Genomic DNA, 19,494 nt, shown 5'->3' with positions numbered 1-19,494 from the left:
TGGCTCAGGGAGGAGGGGCAGGGCTCTTTGGGACCAGTGCCCCTTCTGTGTTCCTGCTGCTTCTCTCCTCCACCTGGGGTTATCACTGCCTGGCTTGTTGGGCTGGCCTGCCACACAGATTCCTGGGATACCCCCTCCCCTAACTCTGGAAACAGAGAAAGAAGAGAAGAAAGCAATTTCTTTCATGCTGCAGAAAAGGGATATGGAGTCATGAAGAGAAGAAAACCTTTCTTCTGCTACCTGAGTAAACAGGGAGAGCATTCCTGCGTCCTTACTAGGGTTGGCAAGTCTATTCCTACTCCAGGTGATACCCCAGGTGGGGCCCGCAGGTCTGGGGGTGGGATTGGGCTTTCTGCACTCTGAATAACTGTGCAGCTCTTTCCCTGACACTCTCTAGCTTGCTGTTGCTTGCAGCAGGCAGGGTTGGTGTTCTTGGCTTCTTTTTGCAGATGAGAGTATGCAGGCCTGGAGCCACACTGCTAGTAAATGCCTTCAAGCTGGGACTTAACTCTGGTGTCAAATACTGTGCCCTTTCTGTGACACCATGAGAGAAAAGTGGCAGATCCCAGAGTAGGGGGATTAAAAAATGCAAAAAGTAAGAAGGGGGGCTTCACAGTGTGCACAGGCATACATCACATGCTCTGCCTAGGAGAGAGGGAAGTGGGAGTCCCTGCTTCACGGCTGGCCCCGATGCCATGTGGGCATCCCTGAAGCCTGGGAGCTGGAGAGAGGTGAGAAGCTCAGGGTGCAGAGCCACGTGCCCACTTTGCCACGCCCCCATCTGGGCCCAAGGGCTTTTCCCAGAGGCAAATCCTCTCCTTGCCCATACCTTTCCCCAGGCAGAGCCTGCTGCAAAGCTTCTGGACACTACTTTGCCCAGGCTGAGGACACTTGTGTTCTTCCCTTAATTTCCTGTCTTTCATATAAAGGGACCCCTTAAAGCAGCCCTCAACACTGTCCCCTAAAGGTGTTTTTCCTGCTTATATGCCCTTGCGTCTTAGCAGCCAGATCCCACACATCCTTGAAGACCATCTCAGAAGCCCTATTCTCAGAAGACCCTAGAGTCCGCCTTTCCCCACAACTCTGTTTTCTCCTCCAGGGACTGTCTCCGTTTTGTATTTAACATACGTATTCAACCCCCAGGCGATAAACTCGACTTTTTCTGTCCCGATCTTGTTTTCCCGCTTGAGAGGGGAGGTTTCTTCCATCCAGAACCGAATTTCCGCCTCTGTATTTCCCACGGCTGGGAACACACAATACCTGGCTCACAAAAAGTCTCAGTAAATTCTGTAGTCGATACCTGACTCACTCTTTCTTCACAAATATCCATTCCAACCCTACACACCCTCCCACCCTCTGCAGCTCTTAGGTGCTCTGACTCCCCTCCTCCGAGGCCTGCTCCCCCCGCCCACTCAGGGCGGAGCAGCGGGCCGGAGGGAGAGGGGATGCGGTGGTTTTCTCACACTCTGTTGACTCGTGCTCTCTTCTTATCTCGGAAGGGCTCAGCTAGTGGTCAAGGTCAGAGCCCTGTGGTCTGGGGGTGGTTTTGTGCTCAAGAGGGAGACGGGGACCCTGGGGGACGTTTGCATGGCCCTCGCTCTTTCCGGGGTGGCGATGGGTCCTGAAACAGCGGGGAGGCGGCGCCGAGGAGTTGCTAACGCGGCTGCAGTACTCCCGGATCTTAAGGCGCCCGCTCCGGTCGCCGCGTCTCCGCACCGCCAGCTTCTCAGCCGCCGGGAGCTGGCAGGCGGGCGCGTTGTCTCGGTTGGAGACGTCCGAGATACGAGAGCGCACTCCCCCACCGCCACCCCCGCGCCGAATCAGCGTGTGCGGGAGGAACAATTGTGTGTGCGTGCGTGATTCGCTACACTTCCAGTGGCGGTTCCCAGCCAGACTGAGGGCCCCCAACCCCGCACAGCGTAGGTACCCCCCTCCCCCGATTTGGGGAGTGATTTACTCCCCGCCCGCCTTTCGCCACCACCCCCAGCTCGCTTATGGTCCAGTTCTGCCCTCATGGGGTCCCATTTCCTTCCACCCGCACCGATGGGGGCAGCCGTCGTCTTCTCCGACGGGCTCAGGGTCCCGCCAGTTTCTAAGGAGACCCGGGCACCGACTCCGGTGGGGGCGGAGGGTGGGGAGAGAAGACTGTGACTTTGGGATTGGCCCGGTCGGGTGCATGTGGCCCCCTGCGAGCAGCCCCCGCCCCGCCCCCGCTGCCGCAGCCCCAGGGAAGCGCGGAGGAGAAGCTGCTCCCCGACGTCGTGGCCCACCGAGAGGTGGGTGAAGGTCAGGGGCGGTCTCCGCCGCCCCGTCAGTTTCGGCCCTGACGGCTCAGCCCGCTTCCTGAGTAGCCATTGCCACGCAGACCCCCGAGACTGTAAAACCAGGTATCTATGCGGGCGGCGACTCCCGCGCCGCCAAGCCCCCCAAGTAAGGAGCAAGCGCCCTGGCGTGGCCCGGCCCCCGCGAGAGGGGAGGAGGCGGAGGAGCGGCGCCAGCAGATTGAGGAGCGGCGCGCCCCGCCAGGGCTAGAGGCAGGCGCGCACGGCGGGCGCCACCGTCTCAGCAGGGGAGCGGTGCTGCCCCGGGTGCGGGTGAGTGGCGCGGCTCCCAGCCACTACGGACTGAGGGGCGCCGGACACTGGGAAAGCAGCGGGAGAGTCAGGAGGAGCCCGAGCTTCGGCTCCCATCGTCTTGTGGCGGGCCAGGCGCGGAGCCCGGAGTAGCGAGCAACCTACACCTTCAGGTGGGAAGCCCAGGGAAGGAGCAGCGAGACGCCGGGCGTGCGGCCCAGGAGCGGCGGGGCAGCTGGAGGACAGAGTGGGAACCTCAGGACCCTCGGCCGCAGCCGCCCACGCGCGGAGGGAGCCATACCCGAGCGCCGGCGGGGGCCGGAGCCCGGCGGGGCTCAGGAACAGGGGCGCCCCCGTGCGGAGCTGCCGGGCCGCCTGGGCGCGGCGGCCGAGGCCATGCTCAAGCCCAAGGACCTGTGCCCCCGAGCGGGTACGCGTACCTTCCTGGAGGCCATGCAGGCGGGCAAAGTGCACCTGGCCCGCTTTGTGCTGGATGCGCTGGACCGCAGCATCATCGACTGCCGCGCGGAGCAGGGCCGCACGCCGCTCATGGTGGCCGTGGGCTTGCCAGACCCCGCGCTGCGCGCGCGCTTTGTGCGACTACTGCTGGAGCAGGGTGCAGCAGTGAACCTGCGGGACGAGCGCGGCCGCACGGCGCTCAGCCTGGCGTGCGAACGCGGCCACCTGGACGCCGTGCAACTGCTGGTGCAGTTCAGCGGCGACCCCGAGGCGGCCGACTCGGCGGGCAATAGCCCGGTGATGTGGGCGGCAGCGTGCGGCCACGGGGCGGTGCTCGAGTTCCTGGTGCGCTCTTTCCGCCGCCTCGGCCTGCGCCTCGACCGCACCAACCGGGCGGGCCTCACGGCGCTGCAACTGGCCGCTGCCCGCGGCCACGGGACCTGTGTGCAGGCCCTCACCGGGCCCTGGGGCCGCGCAGCCGCTGCCGCCGCGGCCCGGGGCTCCAACTCCGACAGCCCCCCTGGCCGTCCGGCTCCCGCGCCCAGCCCGGAGCGCCGAAGACCCAGCCCCCGCCGCCTACCGCGGCCTCTCCTGGCGCGCTTTGCTCGAGCGGCCGGTGGCCATGGTCACGGCGGCGAGGCTGGCTCAGGGGGTAAGGGCTTCGGTCGGCACCGGGCGCAGGGCAGCGAGCGGCCGGAGCTGGGCCGGAGCATGAGCCTGGCGTTGGGTGCCGTGACCGAGGAGGAGGCGGCTCGACTGCGGGCGGGAGCCCTGATGGCCCAACCACACTCGCCCCAGTCTTCAGGGGCTGGGCGGTGGCGTTCGCAGGAGGTGCTGGAGGGAGCGCCCCCAACCTTAGTGCAAGTCCCCGTCGGCCTTAGCCCCCACCCCGAGGGCGCCCCCGGCTCTGGCCGCTTGGGTTTGCGCCGACGCTCCACAGCTCCAGACATCCCCAGCCTGGTCGGGGAGGCACCTGGGCCCGAGAGCGGCCCAGAATTAGAGCCCAACGCTCTGCCCCATTCGGTGCCTGGGCCTCAGCCTTGGCAGACGGGCACGGAGGCCGTGGTGCTGCACGCTCAGCGGTAAACAGCCTCGAGGCCGAGCCCTGCTCCCCCCACCTTCCCCCCTCTGCTCCACTGGGATTTCTTTTTCCCAGGTCCCTCACTTTCCTGGCAGTTTCCCACCCCCAGATCCTAGAACCTGTCCCTACTGCCAAGGTGAGACCTCCCTCAGCCCTCTCTCCGAAAGGGACCCCTATCTTATTTCTTTTTTGTGCTTGTTGGTATTCCCTGCCCGAGTCTCTCACCTTTTCTAAAGGCCTGCTGTTCCTGTCATGGAAGCGAGGAGTAGAAGACTGGATCCATAGGCTACAGCTTTCCAGCTGGACCCCCTTCCCTGGGCGCTAAGGTGCACTCCTGTGTCCTTCAGGCTTCTGCCGGGTTTCCTTCCCCTTGCCGCGTTTTCCCACACCCTAGTCAGCCAGGCAGGCAGAAGAGTTGTCCTGTAGAACAAAGGCCTAGTCTCCCTAGCCCCCCCCCACTCCCACTCCCCCATCCCCCAATCCCTGCCCCTCTACCCCAGTGATGCTGACAGTAATGCCCCACATGACCCAAGTATCCCTTCCCCTTGTGTTGGAGTGATGGAGAAGGGGAGCCTGGAGATGGACCTCAGAGCTTTTCTGAACGGGAGGGAAGGAGTCTGGAGGTTAAATTTTTGGGGGGAGAAACTCCTGCCTCAAGACATTGAAAGCATAGTTTGGGGGTGGCAGGAATGCCAGTTGTACCTTGAACCAGCTTCTGGGTAATTCCAGCTCCTTCTGCCTCAGCCGAAGGCTGACCCAAGATTCAACTTCATCGACAATGTGGGGTCATTTCCCCCCCGCCCCGCTCACGCGCCCCCTCGCCCCCCTTACCCAGCCCAGCTCTGGGCTCTTGAGCCTATTTCCTCTCACTCTCAGAGGCCTGAAATGGAAAGGACTTAGCACTTCCCCCGCCCCCACCGCCTCGCAGCTCCCGGTCTTGCACGTGGGTGCTCCCGCAGGGGGGAACGGTTGCGAAGGCTTTGATTAATTGTATTTCTTCCAATCCTCAAAGGACTCGTGTTTTGAGTCTTTGTATGTGAAGCAGAAAGCAGCGGGTCTGATCCGAGGCTTAAGAACCTGACAATGTCTCTTTAAATAGAAGCTCCGCGAGGGGGATAATTGACTGAAGTGTTTGCCACGTTAAACGGCGGCGGCGCGCGGGAGTCTGAAGCCCACACGAGCCGCAGGTCCGGGTTTAAATTATATCAAACTCCTTTGAGAGCTGGAAGAGGGCTGTTAAACGGTTCCTGCTTCTCGCTGGGCCGTTAATGGAGGGCAGGGTGGATGATGGATGCTAGAGCTCGAGACCAAGGACCCCTGCCTCTGCCCCAAAGCGTGGGACGCAGGCCCGGCTCAACTTCAGTACTGGGCAGATTAGTGAGTCAGAGGCAGCAGCGGAGAGGTGGTTAAAGGCCCTTTCCTAGCCTGGCCCTTCGTCCCCATCCCTCCCCGCCCCCGCCCTCATCTTTGTGCCGGCCAAGCGAGAGGGGTCTGGAGGGTCTGGCGAATCGCGTGCCCTAGGATCCTGCGGAAGCGCCAGCACACGAACCTGTGTGCCCAGCCCGTGGGGTGGCAGCGCGTGGGGAGATTTTTGTGAACCCCGAAGGTTGAGCGTGCAGCCCCTCAGCTGCCGGCCGTGGGGTCTTTTCAAGACGTCGATCTATTCATCTTTGCAGAACGGAAGTTTTCTCACCAATAACTCTAGGGGAACTGCCCAGAGCGAGAATGACCTGTGATGAGAAATTGGGCCTGGGGTGAGGGATGGGTGATCAGGGGCCGGCCTCGTGTAAGTGTCAGACACCTCCCCAGTGCTTCCACCGCTCCAGGGTCCGCGAGGCCGCGAGGGCCCAAGACACTGGACGTGATCTCTGGTGCCCCCTGGTGGCAAAGTTGCGTTCTCGCTGCGCCCAGGCTTGGAGTTCAGCCCTGTGGTTTTATTTGGAGCCACCGCTGTGTACTTCTCCCTCCCTGTGCACTTACCCATGGAATCCTCTTCCTCTTGTGTATTAAATCCGGATACTTGAAGTCATTTCACAGCAGTGAAGTGAGGGACAATGAACAAAAAACTCGCATTTGGAGTAGCAGGAGCCCAGACCCTTTACTTAGGACACCAAGATCTTCCAGGTTAAGGCTCCATATAGAGAGCTCCTGCTGTCTTCTGAGAAACTGGAGCTTCCAACCCATCCCTTACGATTTCTGAACCTTGAGACCTGCTGATTATGCACTGTTTTCTTCTGATGCGATTTGCTTTCGTTTCTGGGGTGTTTTGCCCTTCCCCCATTTTTCTCTCCCCAAATATCTGCCTCTCCTCAGTCCCACTGTCTGGGTGGCGGCTGAACTGAAAAGTTCTGAAAAACGCCTGAAAAGCCAGAAGGAGAGGATCTGGGGTGGGACGGGTGGTAATTGGACGCCCCAAGTGCAAACTCCTTTTTTCTGATCCTTGCTTGCTCACTTATCCAACTGTGTTTAATTTTTATGAAGTTTAATTTTAATGGTGTAAGAATACAAGTATTTTGGCTTCTTCAAAATACCACATTGAAGACGTGGGTCTGGGTTGCACATTGTGTTGAAGGTGCTGTCATGTTTCAAGTGTTGCTGACACGGGGCTTTCTGGTTGAACGTCACCTTGGGCCCTCTTTATTGGATAAACAACCATGAGGGCTCCTCTCTGGAATTGCCAAGGGTTTGGTGGTTGAAAGTGATGTTTCTAAAAAACCACAGCAGATCTTTCCTGTCTGAACTGAATTGTGTGTTTGACTGCCTTGCTGTTCTTGCAGATTTCTTACCAGGCCCAGCTCTGTGCAGAACTTAGATGTTTCACCACATTTCGCTATCCTGAACTTCCTCTTATTGTCAGCCCCAAGGCATTGAGGCTGGGGTCCCCTCGAGCTCAATCTGGTTTAGAAGAGACTTTTCTAAACATTTTGGTTTTCCAATTCTTGTTGCTTTCGTCACTGTGAAGTCACCTGTGCCACTGGAGCTGGTACTCTCGGGTCAAGCTCAGAACCGGTCTGTGTGTGAGGCTAAATGACATATGCACATGCTTTTGGAATGACACTGTGCAGTGGAAGGACTCTTAGAGCTCAAAAGAATAGTTAATAAATCCAGTGTTATTCAGTTGCAAGAACTGGCCTCTTTTTGCCTTGCCAACCACTCCTGACCGTGGGCTTCGGTTGGGAGGTGGAAGGTTCCGCCTTCCCTCAGCCTCCATCCCTGCCCAGCCCACTGTGGCTGCTTCCTGGAGGTAAGACTCAGGTGCTGCCTCTGGCTGAGCTGGTGGGACAGGGGCCCTTAGACCAGGGCAGCTGTCTAGGTGGGGAGCTGTGGGGGAGGAGGTCTGCAGGACTCCTTGCTCCTGGGTAGAAGGTTTCAGTGACCCTGACAGAGAGGGGGTAGAACGAGACCTCAGGAAGTAAGTGCTGGAATCAGTGTCAGAGCTAGAAGATTAAAGACCCAGGTTTCTTGGTTTCCAGTTGCGCTCTTTCACAGCTCCTCACGGTCGCCCTCTGTTCTGAGAACCGAAACAGAGACTGCTTTCTCACTGGAAGCAGTTCCAGGCCACTTGCTATGGACAGTTTGAGGAGAGCAGCCTCTGACTTTCCGGGGAGATGGCAGGGGGGAAGCAAACGGGGGAAGGGAGATGCTGCTGCAGAAAGTGGTCATCAGCCCTGGAGGCTGCCCCAGAGCCCCTGTGGAGCCAGCAAGCACAGCCCACGGCCCTGGCTTTCCGGGTTGGGTTCTTCTCCCCTGGGAAGGAGCCCTGTCTATTTCTCAGCTCTTTCAGTCCCAAGGGCCTTTCACTTCCTGTTTCTCTTCTTCTCTGCCCTCATTTCAGGCCCACATGCCACCAGGGAGTAGGATTTTCTGCGGATCAGAATGACCGTCGGGGGGCTCACAGCAGAGAGGAGGGAGGGCCACCCCGGACACCCACTACAGCGTGTCCAGTTTGAAGACAGCCTGGCTCCACTCCCAGGGACAACAGGAAGGCCAGGGGTTTTGAACACTCAGTTTAATTTAAAACAGGCACAAGTGCAAACAATTCACAAAAGGGACAATGCTTTTGTTTTTAAAACTCTGACCCTTAAAAAAAAGTCCTTGCAATTTTTTTTTTTTTTTTTTTTTTTTGCCCCAAAGCAGGCCACCTAGGGATAGAGGAATCTAAAAATATTATCTAGATAGGGTCCAGACACCTGGAGTTCTTCCCTGGGATTCCCTGTCTCACAACAGCCCTGAAGGTGGGCAGGGGAGGAGGACAAGGAGACAGGTGTCTGAGGAGGCAGCTAGGGGCAGGTTCGCACAAATGGGGTGCCCGTTCCAGTGACATGATGGAATCGGGAGCTGGTTCACCTCCCCCAGACCAGGATTTTGAAAAGAACAGGTCCCCCAAGCACACAAAAGAAGAGCGGGTCCCCGAGGACCTGGTTGTTGAGATGAAGCTCACAGGTGAAACAAGTTTGTTCCCTCACCATTCTGGTCCCTGGCTCTCAGATTCCACAGTACAGGAGAAACTCGGAAACCGGCCAGGCCCCCAGGATGTGTTCGACTCAATACAGACCTCTTCACTGGTCAGGTAGAACCTGGGGACTTAAGAGGTGGGAAACCAGGCCAAGGAAGCAGGTCACCTTCAGAGCAGAGCTTAGTGGGAGAGAAGATGGAGAAGCCTAACCGAAGACAGCCGTGGGTGACCTTCCTCCACACCACACACACACACACACACACACACACATGTGTGCGCGCACACGCATCCTGTAAAGTGAGACCACTTTACCACCAGCTGCCTTCTTCCTCTTTCACCCAGAAAATTCCCCTCCCCCTCACGGCTTCTGAGCAGGCTGTTCACAGTTGGGCGCGGGCTGTGCAGGGAGTGTGTTGTCAGCACAGGTGGGTCGGGAAGCAGGTGCAGGTGGGACTGTGCCTTCAGGAAGTCAGACACAAGGGAGGAAGATGGAGTCAGGCAATAAACACCTTCCCTGTGGTCCTCTCAGACCCCAGGATTTGGAATTGGAGCTGAGAACAGCAAGCATCCTGATGAGGACAGGCAGTCTGCCTCTGGGGTGACCTGGGATGCTCGTGTACTACTCCTTTAAAATAAAAAACCACGGCAGCCTTTTCTGCTGTGTTGGCCACAGTGGCCAGAAGCACTGGTCTCCATGTTTCATAGAAATATCCCTGTGCAAATAACAAAGGGTCATCCTACAGAAGGGGTCTCCATCATCCCAAAGGCAACTGGGGACTCTTGGGAGGGAAAGTGACTGAGGGGCAGGTCCGGCCTGGCCCAGTGGGCTGAGGGGCAGGAGGGCAGGGTCGGGGCTTCACATTCAATCTTTGGAGAGAATACTGAGAGAATGAGGCAGGCAGCCAGGCCCTGTTGGCAAGTTGGTGGCCCAGTGTCCCCTGCCCGCGGGCACAGGTGGCAGGTGCATTCTGGGGCTGGGCTCAGCAGGTGGAGGCCTGCTTGCGGTAGAGCTGGATCAGGGGCACCAGGCACTCGGGCAGCCCCGTCTGCAGCAGGAAGGGGTGGTCCAGGAGCTCCTGGGCCATGGCTCTCTCCTGGGGGTCTCGCACCAGCATCCGTTCCAGGAAGTCTCGCAGCACTGGGGAGACCTGTGGAGGCAGGGCAGTGAGAGGAAGCCACAGTTTGCAGCCACTTTGGGGTGACTCAATCTGCCTGGCCCCACTGTCATTTGAAAGTCTTAAATTCTCTTGTTTCTTACTTCCTGGTTCCTCCCAGGCTCAGTACTTTCTGGACTATCAGGTAGGTAAAGAAAGTCAGCATCAGTCCGGGAAAGGTGGCCAGTTCACCTATAGGGGGTGCTGGTGAGCAATGGAATTAGGATACCAGGAGAGCTGGGGAGCTGGGCTCCAAATACAGCCCATGCACCACGCTGCTTCTCAGGGCTCTCAGTGTTCAGGCTCTGTGGAAAGGGGCACGGGATTGGTACCCAGTGATCCAGTCCTGGGTCTATCCCTAATCTCCAGCAAGTTGTACTTTTCTCGAGAGCTCAGTTTTCTCATCTGTAAAATGGGCTAATGATAAAATGTGCTTTCCCTGTCTGCTGCATAGGGCTTTAGTGAAGATAAAAAAAGAGGTCAGGGAGGAAGGAGTGTTTTGAAAAATAGAAAAGGACAAAGTGGGACCTGAAAAAGGAAGATTCCTTTATTTCTCTAAGCCTTAGAGTCTAAGTCAAGGGCTTACCCTGGTTCATTTTGAGTCAATATTTTGGGATAAGGCTGAGTCTTGGGCTGTAACGGAAGGCTGCATCCTCTGGGGAATTAGCCAATTAGAAATATCTGCTAGTCTAGGGGGTCAGGAGTGCGGGTTCCAAGGACCAGCTGTCTCAGAAAGTGTTTCCTGTCTCTCCTCCCATCCAGCAGGGCTACAGAACTATCTTGCATTTAGAGACTGAGCTTCAACCCTCTGGGACATTTCTCACTCTGGCCACCAGATGGCAGTGTCATTCTGCAGCCCTGTGCTGAGCTGGCTGCCAGCAGGGGGTGCCCACAGGTAAGGGCTGTGGGTTTGGGTGGATTTGGCAGAAAAGCGTTACACACACACACACACACACATTGGTTTTAAGGGAAGAACTGGCTCAGATGTGGTTAGGATGTACATTGCTGGAGGGCAAGCCAATTCTCTGTGATGGACTGGGAACACTGTGCCTTGGTATGCCTCCCCTGACAGATGGGGTAGAGGCGTTACTGCTCAGTTAACTTCTCTAGATTCTTTCCCAGGACATCAGGGACTCCCGCCGGCCTTGCTTTCCCTTCTTTCAGGCTCCCGTCAGTTGTCTGCAGGTGGAAACTTGTTGGAGTGACCATGGGAGTTTGTGACTAGGCTCCACACCAAGGTGCGGGATTTGTGTGGAGAAAGAGGAGCCTTTTCCGGGAGCCCGGGCCCTCTGGTTTCTGTGGGAGGGAGAGGCTGGGCTTGACAGCCCAGACTCTGATCCTTGAAGCCTCAGGAAAATGGGGCCTGCAGGGTCACACCTTGTGTACCGACTGACCTTGTGAGTGTTCTTCAGCTTGGGTGGGGGGCTGTCCCGGAGCCTCTTCATGGCTTGCACTGGGGAGTCACTGAAGTAGGGTGGCTCTCCATCTACCATCTCAATCACCATGATGCCCAGAGACCAGATATCCACCTGCAGGAGGAGAATGTCCTTGACTCCACTGGCCAGAGTCTGGCCCCTTGGTAGCAACATGCTGCAGCGGGAGGGGAGCAGCTGGTCCCAGGTTTCCTTGGTGAGTCGGCCTCCTTCCTGGTCACCTTCCCTGTGGTAGTTACTACCTGCGTGAGTGACCACTGACTGCAGGGGCACAGCTGTCAGCCACTCTCTTAGAAAGGCCACCACACATGGGGAAGCCTGGCCATACCCCAACCTACCCTTGAGCTTGGGGGAGAGCATTTTGGGGACCAGTTTGTGGCAGCAAAGTCACAGGCCAGAGAAGACCCAACCAAGAGTGGGAAGAGGGCAGTGGACATTGGGGTAGGGTATTGACTAAGTGGGAACCCAACAACCGGGGTTATTTTGGGTGGGGGGCTCTGGAGGAGACCACAAGTAGAAGAGCTATGTGTTCCCAAGCCTCTTCTGGGAGGACTGGGTGATGGAGGGAGCGGTTACCTCAGTCGCATACAGACACCTGGAGATCACTTCAGGAGCCATCCAGTAGGGGGTTCCCACCAGGGACTTCCTCTTAGGGACATCTTTGCTGATCTGTGCACAGAATCCAAAGTCCGAGAGTTTCACCTGGGGTTGGGGTGAGAGGGAGAAAGGGGAGTGAGCGGCGAACTAGGAGGAGGAGCCGTGAAGTGGGGTCGTGGGTGTGCCAGGTTGGGAAGGGCCCTACCCTGCCGTCAAGGGTCAGCAGGATGGAGTCGCTCTTGATGTCCCGGTGGATGACACCCTGGGCGTGCAGGTAAGCCAGGGCCTGCAGCACGGCCTCGCACACAGTGGCGATCTGCTCCTCATTCAGCCTGGACGGGGAAGGCAGGGCCACCAGCAGAAGAGCATGTTAGCTTTGGCGGGGTTGCAGGGCAGACGGGCTGGGCAGAGTAGGTGCCCCTGGTAGGGGGCCCCACAGCTCCTGGACGATGTGTGTGGGAGCCCAGTCAGGCCAGAACCCTGATGGAAACGGGCCTGGGCCTAGGCTGGAGACCTAGTGTCTTCCCTACTGCCCTGAGACCCCTGGGTCTGTTAACCCGAACAGATGGGGGTGGGCAGGGTGGCTCAGGACCACGTGACGGGCACCCCAATCATCCGGGCCTGAGGCTGCCTAATATCCCTGCCAGGGCAGTGGCGGGAGCAGCCAGCGCTGGGTCCCAGCCCTCCCAGCTGCCCACCTGACTTGGGAGATGATGTCCGTGAGGGCCCCGCCCTGCAGGAACTCCATAAGCACCCACAGCTCCTCGCCCACCAGGTAGCTCTTGTACATCTCCACCACGTTGAGGTGCTGGTAGTCCCGCATGATCACCACCTGGGGGCAGGAGGGGACGCCTGAGTGCCGGGCACCCTCCCCACTGCCCCTGCTTGCAGACGTCCAGCCTGCCTCCGCCGTCACTGCCCGTCCCACATGCCCCGCCACGCCCTCTCCTCCCACCTCGTTAAAGAGCAGCTCCCTGCGCTGCTGCTTCCTGAGGTCCATCATCTTGACGGCCACCTGGCGGCCCGAGTGCTTCTCCCGGGCCAGGCAGACGATGCCCGTGGAGCCCTCGCCGATCTTCATGTAGCTGTCCAGCAGTAGCCGGGGGTCACCCTGGTCCACCACCATCCTGAGTGCAGCCTTGAACTGCTCGTGTGTCACAACGCCCGTTTCCTCACCAGCCAGGGCACCCTTGGCCACTGTGGGGTCCTGGGGCAGGTACAGGTTGCTGGTGCTGATCTGGGCATGCCGGGTGCGGGGGGAGCCTGCCGGGGAAGACCGTCCTGGAGGAGGGCCGGCAGCTGGGGCTGTGCGGAGGGACTTCTGGGGGCTGCTGGTATCCGAGGTGGCCAGAGGGCTGAAGGTCCCCACGGGCTGGTCTGAGGGGAAGGACTGGGCCTTGGCCACCAGGCTTGGGGGGCGGTCTTTCTGCAGTGGTCTGGAAGAGGAGTTGGGCTGCAGGGAGAAAGGAAGAAACAGAAAGGGGTTTGGCTGTGGGAGCATTTGGAGTACCCTTCCCAGAGGCAGGGGCTGGCTGCCGTGACCTCTGGACACGGGCAGGGTTGGGCAGAGCCGGGCTGGGCATCAGACTAACGTGGGAGGTGCCACAAGCGAAGATTTTCAAATGGAGCTGAAGCCAAACCATAGTCCTGCTTGAGAAGTCAACCCCCAGTGTCCCCAGGTGAGCAGACAAAACAACAGCTCTTTATATCCACACTGACCTTCCTGCGAAGACAAAGCCGAGTCCCTGGGGTGCCCTGGGCTGGTATTTCTTCCTTGGGTGACTGACAGCCAGACCCCAGGGAGGCCACCAGGAGGCACTCTGGGTCAGAGGCGTTCACAACCGTGGCTACCCTACCCAAGGGCCCATGCGGGCAGAAGAGGCCCTGGGCATAGGGGCGGGGGCTGCAGCAAGGCAGCTGTGACTGACTCCCAGGACAGGACAGGGAAGCCACGGCTGCCGTCTGATAGTCCTGCTTGTTCCTGACAATGGGGAGTCTGCGCGTCTGAGCAGTGAGATTAGGTCCCCAACAGAGGACCACAGAGCCATGTTACCATCTTGGGGGGTCCTCAGGTGTCTCCTGGGCTGGGGATCTGGTGCTAGAGAGATCTGGAATCAGGAGGGTAGGTCCAGCCAAACCCAAGCCTTGGGGCCAGGGGTGAGGGGGTTTCCTCAGGGCTCCCCAGAGCAGCTCCTCCACTAGCCACATGGAACTCCTGGCTGATGACCCCCAAGAAGGAAGAGAAGGCAGGGGGCCTATCTTTCTGGTCTCTGGCAGGGAGGGAGGGAGGGAGGGAAGATGGAACTGAGCAGCAGGCTGGGCCCCCAGTGAGTCCTGCTCAGGCCCAGCCCTCCGAGCAGCCCCAGCAGGAAAGGGTCCCATCCCTGGGTTTCCCCAAGGAGCTGGCGAAGTGCAGCAGGACCCTTCCCAGGGATTATGTTTAAAAGGGCCACCTGGAGAGGGCCATATGCGACCTAACGGGCGACACCTGAGGAGCTGCAGAGAAGCCTTCCCGGAACATCTCAGAGCCCATCTCATAGGCGGTTGTCTAGGTGCCCAGAGGGTGCTGGTCCTCATCCTCAAAACTGAATCAGCTTCCAGGGAATCCGCTCAAGCACTCAGCTTGGGCTGGGCTGCTTGAATCTGCGCCTTGGGCGTTACCAGGCTCAGCCAGAGTCCTTTCAACCTCTTCAGCACCCCTTCCCCCTAGACTTCAGGGCCCTCACCCCAGTCCCTGGCCTTGCCTAGGATCGGGCATGTAAACGGTGCCTCTTCTGGCAGAGAGCCATGCTGTGGCAGGCTCTGCCACCCCCAGCCCCGCAGGCCCACTGAGTGCGCTCCAGCCTCTGCCAGGCCGTGCCTGGCTCATGCTCAGCCCTCGAGGTGAAGGAGCCAGGAAAACCTCCCGGGACTGCCGTGACTACTCCATCCCCGCCCGGCAAGCACATCTGTGCAGTAAATGGATTGTCCCCACCAGCAGCGGCACCCGACCGCACCCCCCTTTCCCTACTCCGTTGTGGTGGAGCAGTGGGAACTCCAGACTGGCGGGTCAGGACCTGGGCTCCAGTCCTGCTCTGCTCTGACTTGTCATGAATCTTAGGCCATTCCCCCTCTCTGAGCCCCAGTCTGCTCTATGAAGGCACAGTGATCTGGGGAGCTGGATAAAATGCAGATTCCCTGGCCTTGGAAATGGCTTCAGTAGGTCCCTAGAGCAGGGACTCTGCATTTTAACAAGGCCCCTGGCTTTTGATGTGAGAGGCACCTTGGACCACAATTTGAGCAGCTCTGTAATTCCATGGCCTTGGGGACCCTGTGGGAGGGCTGGGACTCGGGGTAGAGGTAGCATGGCCACCACCAAGGCTGTGAGGCCACAACCAGGAGCAGCAGGACCATGTCACCCGGTAGCAGCCTCCAAGGCTCTGTAAAAAGGCTGCCTGCTGGCCTGCGAGGCATGGACCTAACACAGAAAATGTGCTCTCTGAGCATCTGTGTGGGGCTGGGCAGAGACTGGGGATCCGAAAAGCTCCTAAAGCTGCTCTTGAGATTGCTCTCACGGCCCTTGACCTCTCTCCACTCTGGATTTCTAAGGAAGGCGGTAAAACAGTTTCCCTCTCCTTCTGGCCTCCCGGCCTCCTGCATGAGCTCTCTGCTCTGAGGATGATGGACACGGGGAGGGTGGGGACAAGTCATGCGGAGGGGCTGAGGAGGTGGGTTCGCTCCCCTCTGCTGTCGAGGCCCCTGTGGAGACCCTGCCGCAGGTGCTGGCTGAGCTCAGGGGCCGAGGCTGCAGCAGGTGGATGGAAGCAGCAGACGGATCTGGGGGGGGCCAGCACTGACGTGGCCTGGGACATGGGACATAGGACACGGGGGTGGTAGGGCCAGGCTTGGTCTTCACCTCAGCAGGGTCTGGTCCCAAGTGCCCCTTTGTGGGCCTTGCTGCCTGTCTCCACAAGGAGGGAGATTTTACTTAACGTAACCACAAGAAAGGACCAGATGAAACGTGTTAAACCACTCCAAGAAAGGGAAAGGGGGACAAAAGGTGGAATTAATTGTTAGGGGCTCTGGATTAATTCTGGAGTTACTTGTGTGACTGAGGCCTCTTCTTGGGCAGGAAGCCACTGGAATGAAGAGTTGTACATGGAGTTACAATGACGCCTCATGTTCCCTTCCCAGGCTAAGAAGACAGGGCCAGGCTCTCCAGCTGTGGGCTCGGGAGGCTGTTCTGTTAGTGCCGCCCAGGCAGAGGCCATTTCATAATATTTAAGAAATACTAAAGCCATTTTATTGAGGGCTTACCACCTTGACAAGGGCCTTAAATGCATTATCTCATTTAATTCTCATAGCCCTGTGGATTGTTTTATTAGCCCATGGGTAATATTATTATCTACGTTGGTAGATGAGGAAACAGGCTCAGAGAGGCTAAGTAACTTGCCTAGAGTCACTAAGCAGTAAGGGACAAGGCCAGACTTCAGCCCTGGTCAGCTTAACACCTGATCCCTATGCAGTGGTCCTATTGGGGATCCTTGGCATGTAACCGAGTACATGGTACACAGTAGGTGCTTAACCAAGGTTTGCTGATTGTTGAGGTCTTTCTGACGTGGCCTTTCTGCCGCTAAGTGGGACCACTTCTAAATCTCCCAAGCTCCTAACTGTCTTACCTCTTTGGCCTCTCTGTCCCCACTTGAGGTCTCCGTTTGCTCTTTAGCCAAAGCGAGTGACTGCAGGCCAAGCTGCCTGGGGCTGAGTACAAGAGCTCGAGGGTCACAGACCCTCCTGCAGCCACGCCTGGCATGCTGTGGCCATTGGTGGCCTGCCCTCCCAGGGCACTAGTGCATGGACTGCTGCTTTAGGAGTTGCTGTGAGTGTCCAGAGCCAGCCTCTGGGATGTGCTGAGTGCGGAGGGCTGGCTGCTGGCTTGGTCTGGGTTCCCAGGGCCCAGGCCTTGGGGGAGGAGGAGGAAACTGAATGCTTCCCAACCATAGGGTAATTTGCTGAGAGCAGTGGTTCTCAACTGGGGGTGATTTTTTTTCCCTCAAGGAACATTTGGCAATGTCTGGAGGGATCTGGGGTTGTCCCATCTGAGGGGTGCTACTAGCATCTAGTGCGTAGAGGCCAGAGATGCTTCTAAATATCCTTCAACACCCAGAAGAGCCCCTGCAACAAAGGATTATCTGATCCAAACGTCAATAGTACAGGGTTGAGAAGCCCTGGCCCAGAGCGGTTGTGGGGCAGTCTCGGCCCCGCCTTTCAGAGGCCTGGCTTGAGAACATCCATCTAGAAAGGTGTGCCCAGGGGGCCGAGAAGGAAACTACTCCCCTGGATTTGGAACTGTGGTGTTTCTGAGCCCCGGGTGAGCACCACCTGCCTCCTCAGGTGCAGGGGAGACCTCGTACAGCCCGCAGCAGTGGCCCACAGCAGGTGCTTTGTGGGTGTGCAGGGATGGGGGGTTGGCCTGCCCCCTGCTGTGGGGTGCTGGCAGGAGCCCAGGACCGTGCATACCAGTTTCGACACCCCCTTTCTCCAAATCCCTGAAACCACCCCCCACCCCAGCAGGACTCTCGAAGTGCACTTCCTGGCAGGGTGCACTGTCCTGCTCCCACCTTAGTTTTCTGGGGAATGTCTCCCCAGGGGCACAGCCTTCCAGAGACCCCTCGGCTCACAGGCACTCATGTTTTCTCACGGGCATATCAAGCCATGTCTCATCTGTTCCTCCCTAAAGCCCCCGCCCCACAGGGGATCCCAGCCTACCATCCTTTGTCCCAGTGGGGACTAGAGGGCACAAAGCCCAGAACCTTCCCTGGGTGCCTTGGGCTGGCAGTGACTTAGATGGGGTTGAGGGTCCAGGCCACCCCTCAACCCCCCACCGCTCCTCCACAATTGGGCTGGACACACTGGCGCCATCCCGGGAGGGGGGACTCCATTACTCATGCCGCTGTCGGTGGCGGTTTCTTAGGTGTGACTTACAACCCTTGTGCAGCCTAAGCTCATTTCTGCCCGACCCTCAGGGAGGAGCTAAAAGATGCCTTCATGGAAAAGCCTTCCCTCCAGCCTTCGGCTGACTCATTCGCGACACCAGGGGGTTGTCCCACGCTCTCTGAGTCAGTCTTCTCATCTGCCAAATGGGAAAGGATGTTACTGTCACCACGGACAGGATGTCATAGGGCATGTAAGAAGCAAAAATGTTCTCCTCGGCCTGCCAAAAAAATGTCACCATTAGGGCTCCCTTCACTGTTTCCTTTTTTACAAGAAAAATATGTGCATTTGAGGCTGTCACACATGCCAAAAGTCAGCTCTCCTGTTGCTCCCAGACCCAGGCAAATTCAATCCTCTAGCTTTTCATATGGCACACAGTATGAGAATAAATAATTACAGGAATGTCAAACAAAGCAAGAACTACTAGAAAAAGGGAAGGAAGGAAGGGAGGAATGAAGGGAGGAAGGGAGGAAGGGAGGGAAGAATCCTCACTAGAGAAGGGGTAACATAGCCTATGGGAGAAGCAGCACAGAGAGGCTGTGCATGACCTCAGGAGAGCACTGGGACAAGCTGGGGGTCCAGGCAGAAAAAAGATCAGAAAAGGGAGCCAGAGAGACCCTGCCCCTCCCCCCACCCCAGGGCTGGAGCACCTACTTCTGCTGGGGCCTGGGTGGGGTTGCTGGGCACTGGGGGCAAGGGGAGGGTCTGGGCTTGTGCTTAAAGGTGCTTTTTCAGGGGTGCCTGCCTCGCTGTGTGGTCTGCCTAGACACACCCCAGAGGGCAGGAATGTCAGCTGAGGCGTACCATAGGCCCCCAGAGGCCCCCAGAAAACGACCTGACTTGCAACATCTGACTCACACGTGCTAAGCCTTTGGAGCACGAGGGCTCAGCTGGTTCAGGGTAGCTGATGATCTGTTTACCTCACGCTTTCCCCAACCCGACCCTGTAAGTGGGGAAGGCCGGGCAGGGCCTGTGTTCCCAGTAGATGCTGCCGGGCCAGGCTCCCTGCCCTGTCAAGAGTGGTCCCAGAGGGGGCCGCAGCCTGACCTACCTTGCTCTGTGGTGGAGGGCCTGGCTTGCTGCTGCTTGGAGGGGCGGCGGCAGGAGCAGACAGGAACATGCTTCGGAACAGCCTGCGCTTCAGGCTGCTCTCCGGGGCCTTAGGGCTGGGGCTGCCCTCCCCACCCGGCCTGCCTGCAGCCGAGCCCACCAGGCAGGACTGTGGCCGGGCCTCCTCAGAGCCATGCCCGGCAGTCTTGGGCCCCCGCCTGCCCGCGGCCGTGGCGGCCGAGGTGCCGGTTGGGGAGCTCTGCAGGCAGCGCTGCGGGGCACCCTGGAACTCGGTGGGGCCCAGGGACTGTGCCTTGGTGGCCAGCCCACTGGGCAGGACCCGCGGGCTCTGTGGCTCGGGCCGTGGCACGTGCCTGCGCCCTGCCGGTGCGGCCCCGTTGCAGCTGAGGTAGAGGCCACGGGGGTCCCTGCGCTCAGACTGGGGTCTCTGCAAGTACATGTCCGGGTCGGCGGCCCACTGCTCATCCCCTAGCAGCCCCAGGGACTGTGCCCGCCGCCGGCTGGTGGGGCTGCGGCCACGCAGGGTGTTGGAACTGATGACTGACAACTTCTGGATATCGTTGAGCAGCCCCGAGATGTAGCCGTCCGTAGGCGCCGCGCTGCCGCGCACCACTGTCTGCAGGGGAGGGGGAAGAGCGTGGTGAGCCTCCTGGCACGGCAGGGAGGGGGCGCTGGGCGGGCACCAGGTCGGAGAGCC

The 19,494-nt window shown here is 58.7% G+C and overlaps 2 protein-coding genes across 9 annotated transcripts in view; one reads left to right on the top strand and one right to left on the bottom strand.

The window, feature by feature from the left end:
- The first annotated feature begins 1,934 nt into the window (after window positions 1–1,934).
- On the top strand, window positions 1,935–8,001 carry ANKRD63 (ankyrin repeat domain 63). Its single transcript, XM_082385024.1, has one exon. The coding sequence runs from the start codon at window positions 2,970–2,972 to the stop codon at window positions 4,116–4,118; it is 1,149 nt and encodes a 382-aa protein (XP_082241150.1). The 5' UTR covers window positions 1,935–2,969; the 3' UTR covers window positions 4,119–8,001.
- Window positions 8,002–8,107: 106 nt separating this feature from the next.
- The window catches only part of PAK6 (p21 (RAC1) activated kinase 6), a 34,352-nt gene continuing 22,965 nt past the window's right edge, over window positions 8,108–19,494 (bottom strand). For 7 of the 8 annotated variants that reach the window (XM_082384969.1, XM_082384966.1, XM_082384965.1 and 4 more), the window contains 7 exons: window positions 18,778–19,413; window positions 12,709–13,206; window positions 12,452–12,585; window positions 11,959–12,085; window positions 11,733–11,858; window positions 11,118–11,252; window positions 8,108–9,717 (listed from right to left, as the gene is read on the bottom strand). In XM_082384969.1, coding sequence (XP_082241095.1) covers window positions 9,550–9,717; window positions 11,118–11,252; window positions 11,733–11,858; window positions 11,959–12,085; window positions 12,452–12,585; window positions 12,709–13,206; window positions 18,778–19,413 — 1,824 coding nt within the window. In that variant the 3' untranslated portion in view covers window positions 8,108–9,549. The remainder of the gene's footprint in view (window positions 9,718–11,117; window positions 11,253–11,732; window positions 11,859–11,958; window positions 12,086–12,451; window positions 12,586–12,708; window positions 13,207–18,777; window positions 19,414–19,494) is intronic. The other variant, XM_082384971.1, reaches the window with a different exon arrangement.

Source organism: Balaenoptera borealis, assembly GCF_965194805.1.
Source record: "Balaenoptera borealis genome assembly, chromosome: 3".
NCBI lineage: Eukaryota > Metazoa > Chordata > Mammalia > Artiodactyla > Balaenopteridae > Balaenoptera > Balaenoptera borealis.
This window is presented reverse-complemented; position numbering and strand designations above follow the sequence as displayed.